The 24,126-nt window shown below is 36.8% G+C and overlaps 1 protein-coding gene across 1 annotated transcript in view; it reads left to right on the forward strand.

The window, feature by feature from the left end:
- The first annotated feature begins 397 nt into the window (after window positions 1-397).
- The window catches only part of LOC115614859 (sodium channel protein type 5 subunit alpha-like), a 46,539-nt gene continuing 22,810 nt past the window's right edge, over window positions 398-24,126 (forward strand). Inside the window, exons 1-11 of the mRNA XM_030502260.1 lie at window positions 398-592; window positions 4,187-4,497; window positions 6,068-6,192; window positions 7,547-7,630; window positions 8,665-8,793; window positions 13,526-13,605; window positions 16,308-16,514; window positions 17,139-17,202; window positions 17,806-17,950; window positions 20,895-21,086; window positions 22,696-22,789. Coding sequence (XP_030358120.1) covers window positions 4,225-4,497; window positions 6,068-6,192; window positions 7,547-7,630; window positions 8,665-8,793; window positions 13,526-13,605; window positions 16,308-16,514; window positions 17,139-17,202; window positions 17,806-17,950; window positions 20,895-21,086; window positions 22,696-22,789 — 1,393 coding nt within the window. The 5' untranslated portion in view covers window positions 398-592; window positions 4,187-4,224. The remainder of the gene's footprint in view (window positions 593-4,186; window positions 4,498-6,067; window positions 6,193-7,546; window positions 7,631-8,664; window positions 8,794-13,525; window positions 13,606-16,307; window positions 16,515-17,138; window positions 17,203-17,805; window positions 17,951-20,894; window positions 21,087-22,695; window positions 22,790-24,126) is intronic.

Raw genomic sequence — 24,126 nt, forward strand, 5'->3', positions numbered from 1 at the left:
ATACATTATAGCCTGGGAATAATACAAAAATAGAAATTAAGGAATAAAACGCAGTAATATATAAGTCTAATTTCTAACCAAAATCTTTCAATAAAGAGCAAAATTTATCCCAATATTTAATATATGCTGGAAAGTTCAGCTGGTTAAAACCTCAGAATGAAATGTAAAACAGAACAGCGTTTGTTTTCATATGGTTTTACAAATATATTTCCAGCTGAACAAAAAAACTTTCTTTGCTTTCAACAAACATAACTAAGAATTCAGCACAAATAAAATAATTGATTAATATTTAGGTGATTAGTCTTCAAAAGTATCACCCATGCACTTTTCCCTTTTTTACAGCATTCCCAGTGAGATCACAGTTTCATTTAGTGCTGTCAGAAGAGCAACCAAGCTCCTCCCTTCATCCCTCCCCCAGGCATCCCAATACAAAAGAAAACTTTCTGCATGGCAGCTAGCTAGGTAGACAGGATGTTCTTTTGTACAGAATGGTGCAGGTGGGAAAATGAAAACTCTCTGTCTCTTTGAAGATACAAGCTAGCTGAAATTAGCAAAAGAAATCAGTGTGAAGGTTTTTTATTTTGAAGGGGATGTTGTAAGTATTTTGGTTTTGCTAAATATTTGTATACTATGAGAAATCTCAATTGCTAATTTACTTAATTTAAACCTATGTATGTTTGATTAAAATAGGCAGAGATGTGTGTATGTGACTGTGTGTATATATATGCATATAAAATACATGCACACATGTTTTTAAGTCTTAGATGTGGTTTTATTTAAGGTATAGGTGATACCAATTTCAATGACACAGGTAACGTACCTAAAAAAATGTGTCTTTAATGTAGACCTATTCTATTGCTGTAAACATGTATCTATTCCTGTATTTGACATGTGGCAGTATAATATTTTACTAAACATTAATATATTTCTCAGATTAATTGCTGACTACTTTTTTGTCTTGTTTTGTTATATGGGCTTATGCCCTCAATTTGGCTTTGCTACTATCTAACCTGAGTTATACTTACCTTGACATAGTGGAATTTCTTTACCAACACAAATCTGGAATGTTTTTCTCATAAAAATGCTGGTGAGTGGTATTCTTCAGGATTTTTGGGTAATGCACAGTCTAGCCTGTCACATGAATTTCTGATTTGGGGGGTAGGAGTGAATAGATTTTATTATGTTGATATTGTGAATAACTGTATATTATATCTGCTAAAGAACAAAACAAACAAAGCAACCAAAAAAAACCCCCACTGATAGATATTTATCCAAGCACAAAGGTTTTGTTGGGACTGGGGGGAGTGGGAAGCAAAAGAGTAGGGGACAAAGTGCGAGGTGCAAGAAAAGGCCATGTATTTTATAAACAGCAGTAGTCCAATAAAATGTCTGAGTTTGATTTTACAAAGGACTAAAATCTTTAAAATCTGTTGATAATTAATTGTAGTGAAATAGAAGAAAATGGGGATGAGAGAGCAGAAGTATTTTCTCTTGATTGAAACTGGGTAGGTTATAGCAGTAGCTTTTTTGCAAGGCATTGTATAATGGAAAAGAGATTATTCCTACCCTATTTTATAAGGTGCTGTAGTGAGCTGTTTTCTTGGGTTTTCTTATTCCAGGTGAACAGATAAACAGTTGTTCATGTGATAGATAAATATTTGAGCTATTTTATTTGATTTTGTGCTTTCAAACAAAGTCCTACCACATGGATACATTTTTATTCTTTTTTCCCCATATGAAAGAATCTACTAGCTGCATATTAAACCCAAACTAAACAGATAGTTTAGCCTTTATTTTTTCAGATCCAGGTGCTCACAGGAAATATTCAGTGGGTGGCTATTGACAAGGGAGTGGATAGAAATAATTTGAGACTCAGAATTGATTATAATAAAAGCTAGAACTAGATTGAAACACAAAGAAGGACATTTTTCTATTTATGTTCTTACCAGTTTTCTTATCGTATACTTGGGAAACTCCTCCTCAAAAAGCACCCCTTACTGACTTTGACTTGTTTTACTGAGCAGTTCTGTTTGTTTAAATTCCTCTCTTACAGACCATTGTATATCTTAGAGTAAATAACTTGATTGCTGTCACCTTGGTGCGTTTAAAAGGACCTCTGCATGCTTTTGGGGAGTTTTGAAAGTCACGTAAATGGAACCAAATTAAGGAGTTGCACATAGGGCTTGAATTTGTATTTTGTCTTTCATTGTAAAAGTCTAAATCTGTTAGTTATCATCTCCAGTGATTAGTCATTACCCTAGTGAGCATTTTGTAATTTGTGCCTGGGAAATATTGCATTAATAGACTCATTTTTTGACAGCATTTTGCTTTTCTAGAGGAAATTGTCCTAAAGGTAATCTTTTATCTTAAGATATTTATATAGATAATTGTGCTACAATAATGCCCATGTGTCCATTTCTTTTAACGACTTGTTGTTCATCCCTTTCTGACACCTTGCAGATCACTTGTTCCATAAATTTTATCACTATATCTGGATTTCCTTGGGTTTTGACATAAAAAGATTCTGTGTCATTTTCACAGTACCCAGAGTTAGCCTTAAGCCAGCTAGACTTACTGAAAACCGTGGCTAGTTGTACACACTGAATCATAGAATCGAATCATAGAATCCTAAAATATCAGGTTGGAAGGGACCTCCAGGATCTTCTGATCCAAGCTTTCCTGGCACAAGCATGATGTAGGCTAGATGGCCCAGCACCCTGTCCAACTGAATCTTAAAACTCTTTGGTGTTGGGGAACCCACCACTTCCCTGGGGAGATTATTCCAATGGCTGATTGTTCTCAGTGTGAAAAATTTTCCTCTTGTGCCCAATTGGAATCTCCCCAGGAGTATTCACTCTGTCTTTCCAAAATCTTTTAGTCATCTGTATTGCAAGGATTTTTTTCAGTCACATCTTCGTAGCTTCCTTTTTCCTAACCTAAGTCACAATCTATAAATACTTGGCAGCTGATGAGAGGCCAAAGAGTCTGTTATCCAATGTATGCGCACATGCTGGTACAGGTCTTCTGAAGAAATCCTCTCACGTTGTCAGTGGATATTTGTCCAGTTATGACTTCTAGTCACTGCTACTGAAGGGCATGTATTGGTTTTTTTGCTTTTCATCACTGCTTTTTGACAGGTTCAGCCTTCATTATTTATTTATTTTTAATTCAGCTTCCAAATCCTTAATACTAAAATAATGTTTGTGAAGGTCCTTGAATGCATCCAGGGGAGGGCAACAAAGCTGGTGACAGGGCTGGAAGGAATGTCCTATGAGGAGCAGCTAAGGACTTTGGGCTTGTCTACTCTGGAGAAAAGGACGCTGAGGGGACACCTCATTGCTCTCTACAGTCCCCTCTACAGGAGGGCAGGTGGAGATGGAGGTGCTTCTCTCTTCTCCCTGGGATCCGGTGGTAGGATGCATGGGTTCAAAGGGGATGAATGGCTCAAACCTGCACCAGGGGAGTTTCAGACAGGACAGGAGAAAGTGTTTCTTTACTGAGAGAGTGGTCAAACACTGGGACAGGCTTCCTAGAGAGATGGTCGATGCCCCAAGCCTGTCAGTGTTCAAGAGGCATTTGGACAATGCCCTTTAGTAACATGCTTTAACTTTTGGTCAGCCCTGAATTGGTCAGGCAGTTGGACTAGATGATCGTTGTAGGTGCCTTCCAACTGAAATAGCCCATTCCATTCCTTCTGTTCCGTTCTGTTGTTCTGTTCTATTCTGTTCTGTTCTATTCTGTCCTGTTCTATTCTGTTCTATTCTGTTCTGTTCTATTCTGTCCTGTTCTATTCTGTTCTATTCTGTCCTGTTCTATTCTGTTCTATTCTGTCCTGTTCTATTCTGTTCTATTCTGTTCTGTTCTATTCTATTCTGTTCTGTTCTATTCTGTTCTGTTCTATTCTGTCCTGTTCTATTCTGTTCTATTCTGTTCTGTTCTATTCTGTCCTGTTCTATTCTGTTCTATTCTATTCTGTCCTGTTCTATTCTGTTCTATTCTGTTCTGTTCTATTCTGTCCTGTTCTATTCTGTTCTATTCTGTTCTCTTCTATTCTGTCCTGTTCTATTCTGTTCTGTTCTGTTCTATTCTATTCTAATGTGGTGTTTCACAGAAGGAAGAAATTATCTGATAGGTATTATTTTTAATTTCTGTTATTTTCTAATTGTCAGTAGCTTTCTCTTTTAAGTTACTTCTAGCACTGGAAACAAACATATAGAAGGAAAAATGGATCCCTTGTTTTGGTCATCAGAAGCTAACAACTTTCGACCTTTCACCCGTGAGTCCTTGTCAGCAATAGAGAAAAGAATTGCTGAGAAAAAATCCCAGCAAGCTCAAGCTAAAAAGGAGAATAACGACAAAGAAGTTGAAGAAAATAAACTTACTCCTAAGCTTGACCTGAAAACCGGCAAAAACCTGCCAGCTCTGTATGGGGATCTTCCTGTGGAGCTCATTGGGGAACCCCTGGAGGATATTGATCCATACTACAGTGATCACAAGGTTAAAACTTTCAAAAGCATTATTTTATTTAATTCTGTCTTCTGAACTCTTAAGAGATAGTAAAACTTCTATTCAGAAGTTGGTGGGTTTTGGTTCTTCTGTAGACAGATCTTCAGGTATTATTGGTGTTTTTTGGGTCAGGAGTGCTAAGGTATGCTTCACATTGTGTAATGAAAAGGTATTTTAAGTTCCAGTCAACAATTAGAATTAATTGTGAAAACCTGATTCACTTGGTAGATACACCTTGATAGGAAATATATTCTGGGATAACTGATTCTTTGTTTACCAGAGGAGTTTATATGACGTCTGTGGGGCTGAGCTCACTGTCATATAGACAGTGCTTGTCAAACAGTAGATGACTTACTGCATTTGTTTTGCTGAATGACGAATATTATACAAATTGGGGGAGACATATTTGAGATATTTCAAGTACTCTGTGTAGCAAAACCATGTATTTTCATTACAGTAAATTAATTTCCAGTTATTTTATGTCTCATCAGTCTTGTTTATTCTACCATATTTATACTGCATATGCTCCATGCTATTGCAAAGTGGTTTGTGTTGTTACCTACAGGACTGTGTAAGGTAGGTGCTCAAGGAATCCATTCTCAATTAGATGGTTTTTGTATGATTGCTTACTATTAAGGGGTACTTGACCTGAAGAGCAGAAGCTTCCATCCAGTCCTATGTTGCTTTCTTTTATTTATACCAGCAAGTCAATGGAATATAATAATTTAATCAGAGAACATGCAGAAAGCTTTTTTCTTCCAGAGATTTATTTTCTTGAAGTAATCAGTAATATTCTTGATGAAGAGAAACTAAGGCTGATTCAGTTCAAAATATTTACAAAAAAGGTAGTGAACTGTACTTTTTTGATGAAGAGATTTCATTTTTTACTTCATGTAAAAAATACTGAGCTAAGTATTTATACCTAAGTATATGAGCTAAGTATAATACCTAAGACCTTAAGGTAGCTTAGAGGGAATTTATAGTGCTACTTGGTAATTTAGATATATTTCAAAACTAAAATTTTTACTGTGACATGACTAGATTCTGGCAGTTACACACAACATGTATTTTGTAAATAATTTTTTGTGGCCTATAAAGCTATCCAAGAGTAAAGTGCTTCTAACTATGATTAACACCATTGTTGCAGTCCCAAAATAGTATCCTTTGATTACTTTAATCAAGTGAATATCATCACTTGCGCTTCAAATTCTTTCCCATTACTAGCTTCTTCCTCGCAGGTAATAATGAACCTTTGTCTTTTAACTTTTGTTCCTGCTCATGGCAGGGGGTGTTAGAACTATATGATCTTTAAGATCCGTTCCAACCCAAACCATTCTATGACTCTATGATTTATGTAGCTGCTGTCTTTCTTTCAAAATGTAGTATCATTAAATTGAAGCTCTAAGTAACAATACAGGAAAGCATTACTCATAATTGCAGTTAGATATAGTTCTAGATGCATATTTGAAAACCTGAACATTTAATTTTGGGGTGAAATTTTGTTTCATTAAAATATTTGATACCATATGAATATTTTTTTCTTTTTTCTTTTTTTTAATAGACTTTTATGGTGTTAAACAAAAGTAGGACTATTTACCGGTTTACTGCCACACCTGCCTTGTGTATAATTAGTCCTTTTAATCCAGTCAGAAAAGCAGCAATTAAAATTACGATCCATTCATATCCTTTTATTGGTTTCCCTTATTTCAGTTTTAAAACATACTGTAACATTTTCTGTTGTTCTGTTCCTTCGTTCATATTAATGTAAATGTAAGCTCATGTAGCTGCGATAGAGATTTTTCAAAAGTTATATTGAATGTTGTTTTACAACATCTGAGATATTTACATGGTGTTGGTATACATAAAAATGCCAAAAAATCTCAAATCTGCAAATCTGATGATTTGCAGATACTGTTATGAAAAAACATTTATAGGCTACTGTATGATATTTTAGCCCTTTCCCAGAACTCTTTCTAAATCTCTACTGTGGTGACAAGCCTAAGTTTAAAAAAACCCACAAAACTCAGTGACACCCTGGGAAGGATGTGATTTTCAGCCACGCTTTGCTGAAAGAGTCTGACGTTATCCCCAAAAATGTGTTCCACACTCAAGTTTAGAAAGTTCTGAAGAGCCACCCATTTTTTATATATTTTTTTGCAATGATATAAATGTAGTTTGGAGAATGTAAAAATGTGAAGGATCGCAGGTGTAAAACCATAGGCTGAGTAGTTTCTGCTCTTTCTGCCAAACATCTAATTTCATTTGGAATTATTAATTTGAAGAAATAGGTCCTTTTATGGGAACTTATGGCTGACTTTGAATGTGCATTCATGCTGTTAGAAATTGCTAAATTTACTGTTCAGTTTTAAATAAACCCTAAATTTAAGACCAGTGTTTGTTAAAAAAAACCTGAACACTTTTATTAGGGGTCAAGTCAACTGTCATGAAAGCATGGTTTTTCTTATGCATGTTTTCATCACCTGCCACATAAAATGAGAAAGATTTCTGAACTTGTGGCAGAGCTTAAGTGTCTCTTTTAAGCATGCGTATTTGGACTTCCCGTTTCAAGGAACAGTGGTTCTTGATAATTGAGCCTTTTCATCTGTTTTTCCTAGGCTTAAAACCCTCATTATTATGGGGTTGTGGCCCATTTCTCTTTATCTCCTGCTCCTGCCAGGAAGAAATGGAGGTTTCTAAAGTTTCAAATAGCAGCAGACAGCAGAGGACTCAGATTTTTTTCATTAATGTTCCTCATCTCTTCTGTCAAACATATGATGTCCTGCTCGTGTCCTAACTTCCAAAACTATCTCCACATGCAAATAATTCATTGTTATTTTTAAATCATTAAGTTTATCCATCTGAGCAGAATTTTGATCTGACATAATTTTCTTTGGAAAACACATGAAAAGTCCTGAGCATATTCAAAACCAAAGAAATTATTTGAAAAAAATTGTATGGTTTCTTATGTGTAAATCAGCAACTTTTCTGGACATCATTTTTTTATGGTATAGAACTTTTCCCTTAACTTATTATTCACATTATTTACTTGCTTTATTTTGTGTACTGTGGTACTCAATTGTGTTTCCATGACTGTAAAGCTTCCAAATGAACTCTACTGGACTGAGTAAGTATCTTAGTTGCCATTTTTCACTCTTTCTGGGGATACTAACATGCTGGACTGAATAATTTAAATAATGCGGCGATCCAATTCCGGAGCTTAAAAATTCTCAGGCAGACCTCTTGAGGAAGATTTGGGATTATTCTGATTACTACGTCACACAGTCTTCTGTGGAGTTTCAGTGCCTTTTCTTAGAGGCTTACACCATATACCCTTTTTTCTATATTGGCTAATTTTGATGTCTGATGTAACATAGAAGGTTGCCCCATTTTTCCTTTTAAGGATTAAGCCTTTTAGAGAGACTGTGCAGTAGGATTCTAACTTGATATTTCTCATTCTAAACCTATAACCTGAAGTTCTGTTATGGCTGGCTGATGCAAAACTATAAAGGGATCAATACTAATTCCATTCTTCCTTGCTGTTTCCTGTGGACACCCCTAGTTCAGTTGTTCACATTAAGAAGCCACCTAATGTTTTGTTATCTTTTATAATTGTACAATGTATCAAGTGTAACTTGAGTTTATGTTCTCAAATTAAATCTTGAAAATGTGGCTTGAGCCTCAGTTTCTATAATTTTAATTCCTCTTATTTTGGGGTAAGCACAGTGATAATGATAGCTTAATTTTATATAGGATTTGTCAGAATAAATGTATAAAATGTGAAAACTTTATAGGCTAAAATAAGTCTTTGCTGTTATTGTTCTGCCAAAATGTTGAGGCTTGGTAATTTGCCAGCCTGCTTTAGCACATAAACACAGCCATAAAAATATTTCATAAGGAAATGTGAACCATCCTTCATCCAGAAATAGTATCATATACTTATGTGAACATATGTGCTTATAGATTTACATGGAAATCTTACTAAAATTCAGGAAGGCATCCTCTTATACTCATGGTATTTCTGAAATTAATGTAACCTGTCTTATTTTACCTTCATCTCCATCCAGGGACTAAATCATACAAAAGGTAGAAATGTGCCTGAATGTCTCAATCTCATTAATATTTTATTTCTGCAACTTTAATATACACTTTCCTTCTCAGATATATTTTTACTGGCATATATACTTGTGAAATATTGATAAAAGTAGTAGCAGCAGGATTCGTTTGGAATGAATTTACCTTTCTTCGAGATTCATGGAACTGTGTGGATTTTGTCACTGCTGTCATAACGTAAGTAAAACTCGGTGTTCTTTTGCACTCGAGAGATAAACACACAAATAAAATGCTGTCTGATATTGCTGAAGTTCTTTAGAATGTTTGGCATTCTACCTGCTTAAGAGTTACTGTGGTTGAATCATCCTTTGCATGTCTGCAAAGAGAAAAATAGTCATAGGCCTTAAAGCAAGACCTAAATGCAAAGGTCATCTTAGAACTGTTTGATTGTTCTCAATTTAGTACATATTTATATTTTGTTAAGAAGTGATTACATACACAACCAAAACCAAGCATGCCTGTTTATATTGTCTTAGTTGTAATCTGAATCAGCTGAAACTCATTTGAGAAGGATCCAAAGTGGGTCACAAGGGTGTTGAATGACATGGTGATAAATAAAAGATAAATCCCAAGAATTATTTCTTTAATGCTTACGGAAAAACACACTCAACTTTATGTAGACAGTTATGGGTTCTGAAATGGGTTCTTTCACTTGTTGGAAAGATGATGTTGGAGTTCAAATAGACGATCTTGTGAAAGCACCTCTCTGGTGTGCAATCATGGTCAGAGAAGGAAATAATAGAAAATGAGGACATTACGGGTAAGAGACAAAGAAAGAAGCAGAACATATAGTTATTTCTATGTGTGGTCTTGTGTTTTTCTCTAGGACAATATGTCATTTTGCTTCTGACATCTCAAAAGAATTAAAAGAAGAATCAGAGAAGCTGTATATCTTTTATTCAATACAATAACCGACAAAATAGAGTAGAACTATCATAAAAAAAAACCAAAAAAAACCCCAGAGCAGGAATATGGTTGAAGTCTGTGGCATAAAGCCAAAAAGAGAAGAAGTAATTTTATTTTATTTTTTTTCTCCTACAACAAGAGCTAAAGGCACCAAATGAAGTTGTCATATGGCAGAATAAAAAAGGAGTAATTTTTCACACTACATCTAGGAATATTCCTCCTATAGGAGGTTGTGGATGGAAAAAACTTAGTTGCATCCAGAAGTCATCTGGACAAAATCCCAGATGAAAACACAGTAAGGGTTATTTTTAACATAAATATACTATGTCTTGTTCAGGAAGTCCCTGAGCTATAAATTTACTGGAAAAATTAAAACTGGGAAGCATCACTGTCTTGAGTCTAAACTCCCCTGTAAGCATCTGTTGTGGGTAATTCTTGAAGACAGGGTAATAGGCCAGATGGAATACTGCTCTGATCAGTTTTAAATTTGTATCAAAACCAACTAGCTAGGTGGACAAGAAATGAGGAGGAAACCAACTCAGGCTTTGCATCTCAAATACAGAATGTTAATCTTGAAAGCAAAATAGTCTTACTTGCAGCAGTGAAGAGATTCATTCATGTCCAGTCTCAGACCTTTCAAAGCAAATCTGTCATTTAGCATTTCTGAGTGATTTTCAGTTGTCTTGTTCCAATTTATTAGAGGTGTAGAGTCATTTAGATTGGAAGGGACCCTGGGAGATCCTGTGGTCCAGCTCCATGCTGAAAGCAGGACTAATTTCAATTAGGCTGCTCAGGACCTCATGCAGGGAAGTTCTGAGTTTCTCTAAGCATGGAGATTCAACAGCGTCTCTGAGCAAGCTATTCCAACCACACTGTGTTCGGGTTTTTTTCTCTCAAATTTCTAATTGAAATGTCTTGTGTAGCAAGTTATGTCTGCTGCTTCTCATTCTTTCATGGTGAGCTTTCAAGAACAGCCTGGATCCATCTTCTCTAAGCCCTTACATTGGACAGCTGCAGCGAGCAATTAGATTCCTGCTCCAGCACACCATTAGCCTCCTCTTCTTCAAACTCGACAAATCAACTCCAGCCTAATAATTTAACCATCTTATTCTCTTACTGCTCTACTTAGAGCCCTGGTTGGACTTGCTCCACTATGTAAAATGTCTTTCTTGCCCTGGAGATACCAAAGCTGGGCACAGATTCATTCTCAGAAATCACTTCCTTCAATGTATGAACTAAACTTCTCAACATATGAGCTAGACTCATGGTAATCTAGCCCAGCATGTCATAGAGGTTCCATTTCACAAGGGTGCTCTGCTCGTGCATGTTCAGTTTGTCTTCCATAACCCTAAGTCCTTTTCTACACAGCTGCTCATTATCCAGTCTGCCCTGAGCTCCTACTTGTAGTCATGCTGACTTGGGGGCAAGACTTTGCCTTTGCTTTTGCTGATTTTCATGAGGTTTCTACAGTCCATAATTCCAGCCTGTCAAGCTCATGCTGCAGAGCAGCCTTGCCACCCTGTGTGTTGACTGCTCTCCCTCCTGCTTAGTGTTTGTGAACTTGCTGAAGGCAAACTCTGTTCCATTCTTCAGGAGGCTAACGAAATTATTAAAAGATATTTGCCCCAGGACTGATGGATGAGGGATGCCAGTGGTTACCAGCCACCAGCTGAACTTGGATACTTCGATCACAGCACATAGATGCATGGATAATGTTTCACTTCCGCAAATTATACGCTAGACTCAAGGACCTGGGTTGCCTGAAGGCAGACCTCACTGGAAAAGACCTAATCAAGGCAGTGCTGAGAAGTTTCAGCGTTTGGATGTCCTTTGGCACTACGTTCCCTGCCTCCTTAAACAACAGGCCCAGAGTTTCTTTAGTTATCTTTTCACTGCTGATGTACTTCAAGTAGCCTGTCTTGTTGCCCTTCATATCTCTTGCTAGCTTCAACTTCAGCTGAACACTTTATCTTTCCTTGTTTCATCCCTGCATGCTTGGCAATGTCTTACTGTCCCTTCCCAGAGCTGTGTCTGCTTCAACTTTCTGCACACTTCCTTTTCAAATATGAGATTAGACAGGAGCTCCGTGTTCAGCCAATCTGGTTTTCTGCCACATCTGCTTGACTTTCTACAGAATAGAGTGTGCGATTCCTGTGCCTTAAAGAAAATACTGTTGAAGATCAACCAGATATTCTGGGGGCTGCTTTTCCCTTTGGGCAGTTTCAGATCTCTGAATATGCTGAAATCTGCTGTCCTAAAGCCCAAGATTGTTATTCTGCTGTTCATCTTGCTTATTCCTCTTGAGGTCTTAAATTCCACCATCTCATGGGTTCTGTAGCAAAGGCTGCCATCAACAGCTATACCCCTGACTGTTTTTTCTTTATTTGTAAATAATAGGTTATGAACTCAGATGTCATCACACACATATATATGTATATGAACAAAGTATTCTTATGGGTAATCTGTAAACTACTAAGGATCTTACACAATGTTAATCATCAGCACCTATCAAGCAGTCCAATAACTGTATGAACAATTTCATTTTATGGTTTAGTTTCCTACTCATGCTCCTAACTTATTTGTATTCAAGCAGATATAAGCACTATAGTATCTCTTCCCATTTTTGTTTTTTGGTTTTTTGTTTTCTTTTTTGTGGGGCCCTATCATGCAACAAATAAAAATGTTTGGAAATTAACAGTTAACTGAAGTACAGTTATTACTTAAGGATAATTGAGAATTATTTAATCTTACAGGCTAGGCAAAGTCATAGTGTTCTGATCTATTGCTGACAAAAGTCATGCTTTGAGTGAGAGGTCAAACTCCAGAGGTCCTTTCCAACCGATGTTTATCAGATTCTGCTATTGAGAACTTTTATTTTAAGGAATTATGTTACTAGTTATGATCCTGTCATAAGATGAGTCACAATTCATGTCCATTCTGATATGAAAGAAACCTTATAAAATGTTACGCAATATAAAGCGTAATAAAAGCGGTATATAAAATATACTGCTTAATTATATACTTAGAATCATAGAATCATAGAATTGTAAGGGTTGGAAAGGACCTTAAGATCATCTAGTTCCAACCCCCCTGCCATGGGCAGGGACACCTTGCCCTAAACCATGTGGCTCAAGGCTCTGTCCAGCCTGGCCTTGAACACCGCCAGGGATGGAGCATCCACAACCTCCCTGGGCAACCCATTCCAGTGCTTCACCACCCTCACTGTAAAGAACTTCTTCCTTATATCTAATCTAAACTTCCTCTGTTTAAGTTTGAACCCATTACCCCTTGTCCTACCACTACAGTCCCTAAGGAAGAGTCCCTCCCCAGCATCCTTGGGATGCTTAATATATACTTAATATATACTTAATATATACTTAATATACTTAATATATACTTAATATATACTTAATTGTATACTTAATATGTACTTAATATACTGCTGTATAGAATATACTACTCACAAAACACTAATTTTCTGAAATTTTCAAATTGTTGAAATTATTAAATTGAAACTAGTTTCAATAATCAAGTACCTAGCTGACTGTTAAATAGAAGTTAGAGAGCCATGTGGTACAGAATTAACATATTGTAAACCTAGCTTTGCTCAACATGCTTCTCCTGAAGCATATATTGTGTAGTTTTGAGATAGCTGCAACATATACTTTCATGTGGTCTTTTAAATCAGATTAGTGTCTGACAGTGATTACATTGAAGGTTTTATATTTATTTGACATTCGATGGATAAGAACTCAAAAGTTAAGCATCCAAATCAACACTAAGTAAAAACTGTATATTTTTTTCCAGAGGGACTATTCAAAAGTCTAATTATTTTATATCAATATCTAAAAATGGACTTAAATTCTTAACTTTATACATCTACTTTAGGACATAGTTGACCTATTTATTTTCTGTACTTTATTCATTACTGTCTGCGCAATATGCATATGCTCTGAAAAGCTAGATCTTTGTCATTCGGTTATATTGTGGTTTAATTTTATAGGTATGTAACTATGGGCAAGGGTTCAGCTCTTCGAACTTTCAGAGTACTGAGGACTTTGAAAGCTATTTCAGTAATACCAGGTAAGGAACAACATGTCTTACTGATTTTCTCTCTGCTTCAGCAGTATGCGAATTCTAATTCCTCTCCTGTTCCTGTCTTCAGTTTTCTGGTCAGTTTTTGTGACTGTTAAGGGGATTGCAATGTGTAACTGCTTTGCAGTCTGCAGTAACTCTCAGCAGCATCCCAACAGAATAATTTTTATCATTGTTGTGGTTTAAGCCCAGCCATTAACTCAGTACCCCGCAGCTGCTCACTCAACCCCCCGCTTCCCCTTCCCGGGGCAGGACGGGGAGGAGAATTGAAAGAATGTAAACCCCATGGGTTGAGATAAGAACAGTTTAATAATTAAAGTACAATATACTACTGCTAATAATAACAATAATGATAGAGGAAATAACAAGGGGAATGAATATAAAACTAAAAGGGGAAAGGGAAAAAACAATAACCAGCCATGATGCACAATACAGTTGCTCACCACCCACTGACTGATACCCAGCCCGAACTGAGCAGCGATTGGTCCCTTCTGGGTGATTCCCCTCATTTTATATACTGGGCACGACGTGCTGTGGTATGGAATACCCCTTTGGCTAGTTTGGGTCAGGTGTCCTGTCTCTTCTTCCTCCTGGCTTCTCGTGCTCCTCCTCCCTAGCAGAGCATGAGACACTGAAAAGTCCTCGATCAGGATAAGCGCTGCTTAGCAACAACTAAAACATCGGAGTGTTATCAGCACTGTTCTCAGATTAAAGCCGAAACACAGCGCTGCACCAACTGCTAGGAAGAAAATTAATTCTATCCCAGCCAAAACCAGGACAGTCATCTTTCCTCGAAACCATTTTGATGCAAGCAAATTTTTGTATTTTCTGCTTTCTCTATCCCATCACTAATGTTCAATTTTTCTTAGCCCAGTGCCTTTGCCTGTTTATTTTTGTCTTTTCTGACCTGCACACACTGTTCAATATGTTGTCTTAACATAATATGGCTATACCACCATAATTCTGGTTTTATATTCTACTTCATTAGCTTAATCTTCTATGGTTTATTTCCCAGAATGCTGACTTCACAATATTTCAGAGTTTCATTTGTTTATTTACTGACCACAGCCACTACCTGGATTGAGCATAAATGCTTTAAACAGTGTTTTACATATTTGATACTTTTTTGAGTCATGCCACTAATTAGGATACCGAAGTATAGATTTCGGAGTCCAACTGTAGCAACTCATTTGAAAATCCATGTGACTATATATCCCATTGTCATCATCTATATTAACCTTACAATTTCTATGTAATTGTAAATATATTTTTGATTTTTCTATTATAACAGTAATTAAACATAAAAAATATTTAATTTTTAATGTCAGTGCCACCCATCAGTACTTTTCCTTTCATATTCAGTGTGGAGAACAAAGATTAAATGTAATTTTACTTTTTTCTTACAGAAGACTTCTAGAAAAATCATGGATATCACTCTCTGGCTATGTCATGTTCCAAATCCAGTTATTCTGCCAGAATATTGGTCTTCAGTTTGTATGTAACCCATTTTCACAGAATCACAGAATGGTTGAGATTGATAGGGGCCTCTGAATGCCATCTGGTCCATCCCCTCTGGTCCATCCCCTCTTCTCAAGCAGAACCATCTAGAGCTGGTTGACCAGGACTGTATCCAGACAGCTTTCGAGTGTCTTTGAGGATGGAGACTCCCCAACATCCCTGGGCAGCCTGTGCCAGTGCTTAGTCATCCTCACAGTAGAAAAGTGTTTCTTGATGTCCAGAGGGAACCACCTGTGTTTCAGTTTGTGCCCAAGGCTTCTGAACCTGTCACTGGGCACCACTGAAAAGAGCCTGGCTCCATCCTGTTTCTACGCTCTCTTCATTGTGTATTTATACACAATGATGAGATCCTCCCTGACCCTTCCTTTCTCCAGGCTGAACATTCCCATCTCTCTCAGCCTTTCCTCACATGAAAGGTGCTCCAGTCCTTGTCATCTTTGTGGCCCTTTGCTGGACTCTCTCCAGTATGTCCATGTCTCTCTTGTACTAGGGAGTCCAGAGCTAGACCCAGTACTCCAGGTGTGACCTCTCCAGTGCTGAGCAGAGGGGAATGATCACCTCCTTCGACCTGCTGGCCATGCTTTGCTTGATGCAGCACAGGATACCATTCATATTTGTTGCAAGACAACATTGCTGGCTCATATTCAGCTTGGTGTCCACCAGAACCCCAGGTCTTTTTCTGCCAAGCTGCATTCCAGCTGGGTGGTCCTAGGCATATATCTTTTCCCTTCCCAGTGTCACAAATGTTCCTTTGTTTTTAAACTGGTGATATCTGTAAGGCATTAATTTCTAAAAGAGAATTCCATGAGGTCAGCAGAAGCTGTTGTTTATTGTAATGTATATTTAGCACAATGTGAAGTACTTGCTGAATGTTAATCAAGCACAGAAATCTGTCCATATTCATTAATGTTCTTTAGAGTTTGCTTAGATGCCATCTTACTTTAGAATTTTCAAGTTAGCAAAATTAGTGTTAGAAGGAAGTAAAAGCCAGATAAGTTATGATTAGGAATTTTAAGTATAAACACATTAATCATTTTATGATTTATTTTATCTCATTTAATATTCTGAAGTTGCAAAACCATAACATACTTTCAACTGTTGTGTATTATCATATGGGAACACTACTGCATTCCTCTTCTCATTTTGCATATTGTTGAATCTTACTTTTCTAGGTCTGAGAGTCATCGTAAATTCACTTATTGAATCTGTTAAGAGACTTACAGATGTGTTGATCTTCACTGTTTTTTGCTTGAGTGTATTTGCTCTAATAGGCCTTCAGCTTTTTATGGGCAATTTAACATTCAAATGTGTCCTCAATAATACTGACTACAGTGATACATTATGTAAGGATGCTAAGATGTATGTACCAAGTACTGACGGTAAATTTTATTCTTTTCTCTCATTTCATAATCTGTGTATTTTGTTATGTATGTCTTGGGGTTTTTTTTAACAAAGATGTTAAAATGTAGTTGCACATATTTCTCACGAGAAGGTACGTCCTTCCATTTGCACAAGTAATAGGAAGTCTCTGGGGCAACTGAATGCGAGATTAGTGGATCCTGGATTTGGAGAAAGATTAGCAGTCTATAGGATAGAAGAGACTGAGTTTTCTATAAGCAATTGCTTCTTTGCCTATGCATATTGTATGGGGATCCCAATTTTAGGGGTACTGCACAGAGAATGGTTTTTTTTCCATTACTTAATTATATCATTCAGGGATTTTGCCTGCTTCTGACAGAGATTTTGATTTTTACCAGAGATCAAATAAAATCTTATCTTGTGAGTTGTTCATAATCGTTTTTTTTTTTAATTGCCATAGGGACAGATCTGCTGAGAAACAACCCTATGTGCCCTTTGTTGTGAAAGTTTTTCACAGAGATTTGGTGCAGCAAGGTTTTTTTTTAAAAGTGAAATAATGTATGGTTTATTGCCAGAGTGCTGTAAGAACTGTCAACTTTTTATTTTTTGATTCCTTGATTTACTTGTTTGTTTATTTTTATTAGATATCTGCGCCAGAATGAATAAATCTTCTGACATATTGCTCTGTGGGTTCAGTTCAAATCGTGAGTAAGTGAACAAAACAGTTTTAGTATACTTCCTTACTTTTTCCTCCAGCTATATATTTTGGCCTAAAGGAATGGTGATGAAGAGGGTGGAATGTCTCTGTGTTATTAAATTAAAGCCCAGATATTTCACATCAGAAAAAGAATGAAGTATAGTATTAGGATGCAAGCAATTATTTATGTGCTTTGTTGCTAACAACTGGTAATAAAGCGGTGATGTAGGATTGCATGTATGAGTAGGGAGAGAGATCAGTAAAGACCTGTGAGATATAAATGAACTCTCCTCCTCTTGGTGTATTATTGTTTAAAAATCCATTTTTTCCCCTCTTTATTTGTTTGAATGTATCCTACATCAGTGGAGAGTTAGTTTCTGTCTAGTCAGAAACTAGGCAGAACTAGAGTTTCTGTCTAGTCAGTTTAACTAGACAAATGACTTTCTAGGATTGTCTGATATAAATCAGCCTTTCTAGAAGAATTATATTGAGGAATAATGAAACAGACTTTCAGATAAACTGAACAAATCTGTATTTGATGTTGTGTACTGGATGCTTTCAGGTACAATCTAACACTGCAAGTGAATATTGTTTAACATTTCTTTTGTGGCTAGCAATGAGTGTCCAAAAAACTATACCTGTAAGTCGATTGGGAAGAATCCTGACTTTGGTTATACAAGTTTTGATCATTTTGGCTGGGCCTTCCTTTCTTTGTTTCGTCTGATGACACAAGATTACTGGGAGCGTCTCTACAGACAAGTAGGTACTTTTACTACCTGCTATAATGACTTTAGACATGCAGTTTAAAATGTTATGTCCACTAGAAAATTCTGCACCTGTCTCAACATTACTGATAACAAATTTCTTTTAAAATCAATGTAAATATTAAAGAAGTATCTTCAAATGACTAAGTTGTTACACCTTCTGCAAGTGACATTGGATAGGAGCAATCCTGCTGTGTATGCTCATTGGAGAACGCACTTGGGTCAGTGAGTAATAGTTAAATATTAATATGAAACCTCCAAAGGATTTGAGTATATAGTAGATTTGACTAGTGAGCTCACTGCTGCTGCAGGGGAGATGAGGATTTGTTACATGCATTGTTTCTCTTCCTTTGAAGTTCTGACTCCTCACCGAACCTTTTGGCTCAACATACACACTCGTTTCAAATAATTTTTGACAACTGATACTAAAAGAATTGGAGCCTTTATGTTTTGATTCAGAGAGTTGAATGTAACTTTCAAGTTCTTCTTTTTGGTAAAAATGGTACAAAAATTGCATGTAGAGAACTCTCTGGGTCCCTTAAAACGGTGCAGTGCCTTTGCTAGAAAGTTATTATCCTCTGCCTTGTTCTGTAACTTTCATGTGGTCCACTTTAACTTATTTACAGCAGCATTTATCAACTGAGAAAATGTAACAATAAGCTATCAGTCTAAATATTGCCTCTGATTCTCTCAGAGCATCTTTCGTGATTGTTTAGATAATCCTAGCTTTCACTCATACTACTGAGTTTTACTAGTTTCTTCTGTAGTCACCTGTGTATCTCTTTACAGCTGAAGTTGTCTTCTCATAACTTAAACTCAGATGATCATTTGCCCAATTTGCTGTGAGATATTAAATCTAATTTTAAGAATGTGTTTTGTAAATTCTTCTCTGCAATACATGGCATCATTATGAATGTTTGATGGTCTGTTACATAAAGGGAAAACATTGTGTGATCACAGAGACATTTTTAAGTGCCAAAATTTATTCGCTTGAAGGCCAGGGGAACTCCTGACTAGATGTGTTTCTACACCTTCTATTTAACTTAGACCAGAGGTAGATCTTACTGTTGTTTAATGAAAACAGTGCAATATGTTGAGCCTTTGTTTTGTATAGGAAAATAAATCATTTAAAGTTAGTTTGAAATTCTATTTTAAATGTTAGTTTGTTAAGAAATTATTAAAACCTTTATTTTTTATAACCTTTTCTTAACAGACTATCCGTACATCTGGAAAGAGCTACGTTTTATTTTTTATGGCAGTCATCTTTTTATGCTCATTTTATCTCTTCAATCTGATCTTGGCTGTGGTAACTTTGGCATATGAAGAGCAAAATAAAGCTATAGAGGCAAAGGAAAAATTACTTCAGGATGCCTATCAAATTCTAGAGAAAGAACAGGTTTGTAAATTATTATAGGAAATATATGTATTATATAGGGTTCCTTTTGTTTTCTTCTGTTTGTGAATTAGGGAAATAAGAGTTTTAATTAAACATGTGCTTCTTAAAATATTTTCTCACACTTTATTTGTCTTTCTGTCTCTTTATAAATCCATGTGTATGTATATATAAATATATATAAATATATATAAACATTTCTGTGTTACAAACTAATAGAATAAGTCCAAGTTAAATCATATAAAGTTTTAGGATTTGCAGACCTGACATTGTATAGGAATGGCTTGCTGGCAAGTATATAGCTTTCCTGGTATTGCACAGATGCCTATGCTTTGTGGTTTACCCCTTTCTCGTACACTACCACTATTGCTGTGTACAAAAACTCCTTTCTCTAGATATTCCTTCTTGCTATTACTGCGTAGTCTGATGAAGGAAGTATGAGTGGATAAATTTGTATATATAAGAAAAATTGTCATTTCTCCAGTTCCTTGAGATTGGAAGTTCTGATGTTGATAGATTTCAGGACTGATTAAAAATGCAAGCTGTCTGAGAGCCGCTGTGATTGGCTATTTAAGGCATGTCATGCCTTTTTTTGAGTGACTGCATGCAGAAGGCCTACCAGTTGGCAAGAGCAGTACTAGTATTTGTCCAGCCTAATGCCATTAGTTCCATATTAATGTAGATGGACATCCAGCAACAGTGTTAATTTTTTGCTGTTCATTTGGAGAGCTCATAGACACACATCAGATTTCTACAGTGTTTCCTCTTGGCACAGTATTTCCTAGATTAATTCATTCCTTCGCCTGTATGGGACCAGGGATCACTTTGTTGTTTTTATTCTATTTCTGAGAAATGAAGCTCTGAGCTGAGGCAACAAGATAGACAGAAAATTATCGGTGGGACATATTTTATCTTTTAACTTTTTATAAAAGATACCTTTGATTTACTGCTAACAATCAGAAAAGTCAGACTTGTAAGAGGACATGCAAATATTCTCTAGCAAGTATCCAATTTCATCACTAAGGTGAACTGCATCACCAGTTTGTCAAATTCCTCCTCTACAGCTGTCAACAGACCTGTAATACTTCTCTGTCCAAAATTCCAGCTTGCCAAGATTTACTTAGGCTTTTCTTCCATCTTCTTCTCATTCAACAGGATTAATAGTTAAGAAAAGTTTAACACTTTTGGATTTAGTTTGAGCCCTTCATCTTCAGTTGTCTTTGGACTCAAGGTCCTTTCCAAAGCAGGAAAAGGAGACTAAGAGGATACACCAGAGTATTCTGTAATTCAGATACAAAATACAATATCTAAAGTGGCAAAGATAGACTTTAATTACAGTAGCTGATAAGTAACCCCACTTTATCTTTCAGTATTGTAAATAGCATTTTGTACTCCTATCTTTTTATAGTAGTTTAATATTTGAAAAGTAGGAATTGTTGGTGTAGAGCATTCAGATAACATAATAATTAAACTGTATATGATCCTAGTCCATGCATTGGCATTTGCCTTGTATTAATAGACAGATCTTTTGCTGATTCTTTTACAGATGTTGGCTGCAGGAGAAGGTAATAAGACCCTACCTGTCAGATCTGAAATGTCAGCTGCTGACTTGAAAAATTCAGAAGAAAAAGAAATGAAGAAAGAAAAACCTATTTCAAGAAAAAGTTCAATTTTAAGTGATCATGACAAAGATGAGCATATATTTCAGGCACAGCCTCGTCACTGCCACAAGAAGCTTGTAAGTATTTGGAACAGAAGATAGATTCATTAGACTTGCATGTGGTATGACAATTAGATGAGCAGAAAAGCTTTCTTTATTTTCAATTTTTTCCCTCTTTTTTTTCTCCTCTCATTCCTCCCCCCCCCCCCCCCCCTTCTTCTTGCATGCATCAGATTAACTTGTTTTTTAAAACAATCTGAAAGTTAGATTTTGGCACCAGAGGGAGACAGCACTATATGGACTTGAAAGGGAAGTTTGAAGTGGCCATCAGTAGCAGAGTTATGACACATTATAGACCTCTACACTTACAGCTGTGGTAAGATCTGTCAGCATCTCTATTGTGCTGCATAAATAAACACATAAAATCCTGTAAGTTTTAGAATTTCCCTAACAACCTAACTTTTCTCTTTTTTTGTACACACAGCTATTTCTCTGGCCTGAATATTCGGAGTTGGATTTAGTTCAGTACGAAGATTTCTAATGTTAGGGGCCTGATTCACTTGTGTAACTATAAGCATCTAGTGCCATTTTAGATGTTCTTGGAGAGCTTAGATATTCTGGTATCTTTGGTGTCTCTGGCACATCTTCCAGCACTGTGTGGATATCTCAAATACATTATGGCATCTCAAATGTTACTAAATTTCTAGATTTAGGCAACTGGATTGTGCTCCAGGTTTTTGTTTGCAGTTGTGACCACATGATTTAGGTTCTAAACTCCCAGTCGACTGTAGATTTGAATTTTTGGGTCACAAATTGATCCCTAGTGGCATTAGAGGTTTCCTAGAGTGTCTTACTTGACCTCCACCTACCCTACAGAAGGGTACAGACATGATGTGTCACGTCTGTTTGGTCTGAGACTGTGGATGTCTCAGATATCAAATGTCTAAATAGACAATCTCAAATGGCTTCAGACACTTAGGCTTGAGTGAATAAAACTTACGTATATATATGCATATGTATATAAAGCATCAATTATAATAAAGCAGATTTTAGCTGCATTGTTCACATGAACAAATTAAATGTGGATGTCTGAATATTAGGCTGAATCCCACATGTGCTGTTTCACATCTTGATTACAGCTGTGACTTCTGGCTCACCTGCTCATCCCTCCTTTCTAAATCCATTAAGAAACTGTTCTTAAGACTTGAAATTCTTACTTTTCCTAATCTTGGGATTTTTTTACAGTACCTTTGACACTGGCAAAATACCATGTATGTCATGCACAGTCCTTACTATCATGTTACCAAGAGCCCAACACTACTTATATAATGGCATTATTATAGTTGTTAAATATTTTCGGAAGGAAACAACCTGAAAAATGTTACCGGTTTTGGTGAAATGTCCTTTGCCTTTCCCAGACATATTCATTACCACTACCACTGATAGTTGTAACTTAAGCAGAGTTGGGAAATAAAGGGTTGGGGGATGGAACACACCACCACACCTTCAAAAGCAAACACATGGTATTGTTGTATTGTTTTGTTTTACATCCTTCCAGCAAGGTAAGGCTTCATAAAAATGTGTATTTAAAAATCCATATTGATCTTATGCTGGACATAATTTTATTAATAATTGCCATTTCCTCATATTCCTTTGTTATATTATCTTCTGTTGTCTTTCTAACCAGAGGCAGGTACTGCTGTCCTATGAATTGTCAGTGGACTCTATTAATGATCCTTTTCAAAGACAAAGGTTAATGAGCGCGGCCACTGTTATTACAGGTAATTTGTGTAAGTCATTCTTTAATGATTTTCGTACCATGATTGTGTAACTTGACCTAAGAGATCAAAATGTCGCAGACAGACAGCATTATTTTAAAAGTCACTATGGGAAATTATGCTGCAATTAAATGTACATTTCAGTAAAGTAAATATTCTCATATCACGTATCTATAACTGTAAGATACAATTACCAAAGGTCATGCCTGGCCAACCTGATTGCCCTGTATAGTAAAATGAATGGGGTTTGTGGATGAGGGGAGAACAATGTCTTCATTTACCTTGACTTTAACAGTGCTTACAACACTGTCTTGCACAGTACTTTTTCTTCCAAGTTAGGGTGTTAGGATCTGCAAGAGTGGACAACCAGCTGGCCAAAAAAAATGGTTGGATGTTTGGGCTTCAAGTGGCTGGTGAACAGGCTGTATTCTACCTAGAGGCAGGTAACAAGTGGAGTACCACAGGGGTGTATCCTTGGACCCATCTTGTCCTAAGTGACCTGGAGGAGGCAACAGAGGGCTTGATCTTGAATTTTTCAGATGACGCCAAATTGGGGGGGAACCTCTTGATGCACTGGACATAAGGGCTGCCATCTAGAGGGACTTAGGCTGGAGGAATGGGCCAACAGGAACCTTATGAAAATTCAGCCAGAACAAATGTAAACTTCTACATATCTGCAAGAACCTCTTGCAACAATATAGGCTGTAACCTGGCTGGCAGGGAAGCAGCTCTGCAGGAAAGGCCCTCTGGGTCCATGTGGGCAGTGAGCTGAGCATGCAACGTGCCCTTTCAGCAGCAATGGCTAACAGTATCCTACACTTTATTAAAAGGAGTGTAGCAGGGGGAAAGTGATTATTGCCCTTTATTAAGCACTTGTTAGACTATATACTATGCCCAGTTTGCTCCCCAATCTCCCTAATACAAGAAATACATTGAGTTCAGTAGAGGGCTGCCAAGCCAGGGGCCGGAGCCCTTGCCTGGTGCTGGGCTGGTTCAGCCCAAAGAGAAAGCTTTGAGGGGAAGTTCATATCAGCCTTCCAGTGTGTAGGAAGACATTCTCAAGAAGATGAAGACAGGCTTTTCATAATGGTGCACAGTGGAAGATGAGGCAACAGACATGAATTGAAAGAAGAGAGTTTCAAACTGTAAGTAGAAGCTTTCACCATGAGGACAGACAAAAGAACAGCTTATGCGTGTCTGCCCTCATAGCTGACCCTGCTTTGAGAAGTGGGTTGCACTAGAGATCTGAGGTGCCTTCTAACTTATCTTATAACCATATCCTCAACAATGGGACATCAAGATATGGGGAACACCCTTCTTCATTTTATCCTGGACTTTTC

Source organism: Strigops habroptila, chromosome 1, assembly GCF_004027225.2.
Source record: "Strigops habroptila isolate Jane chromosome 1, bStrHab1.2.pri, whole genome shotgun sequence".
Taxonomy (NCBI): Eukaryota; Metazoa; Chordata; class Aves; order Psittaciformes; family Psittacidae; genus Strigops; species Strigops habroptila.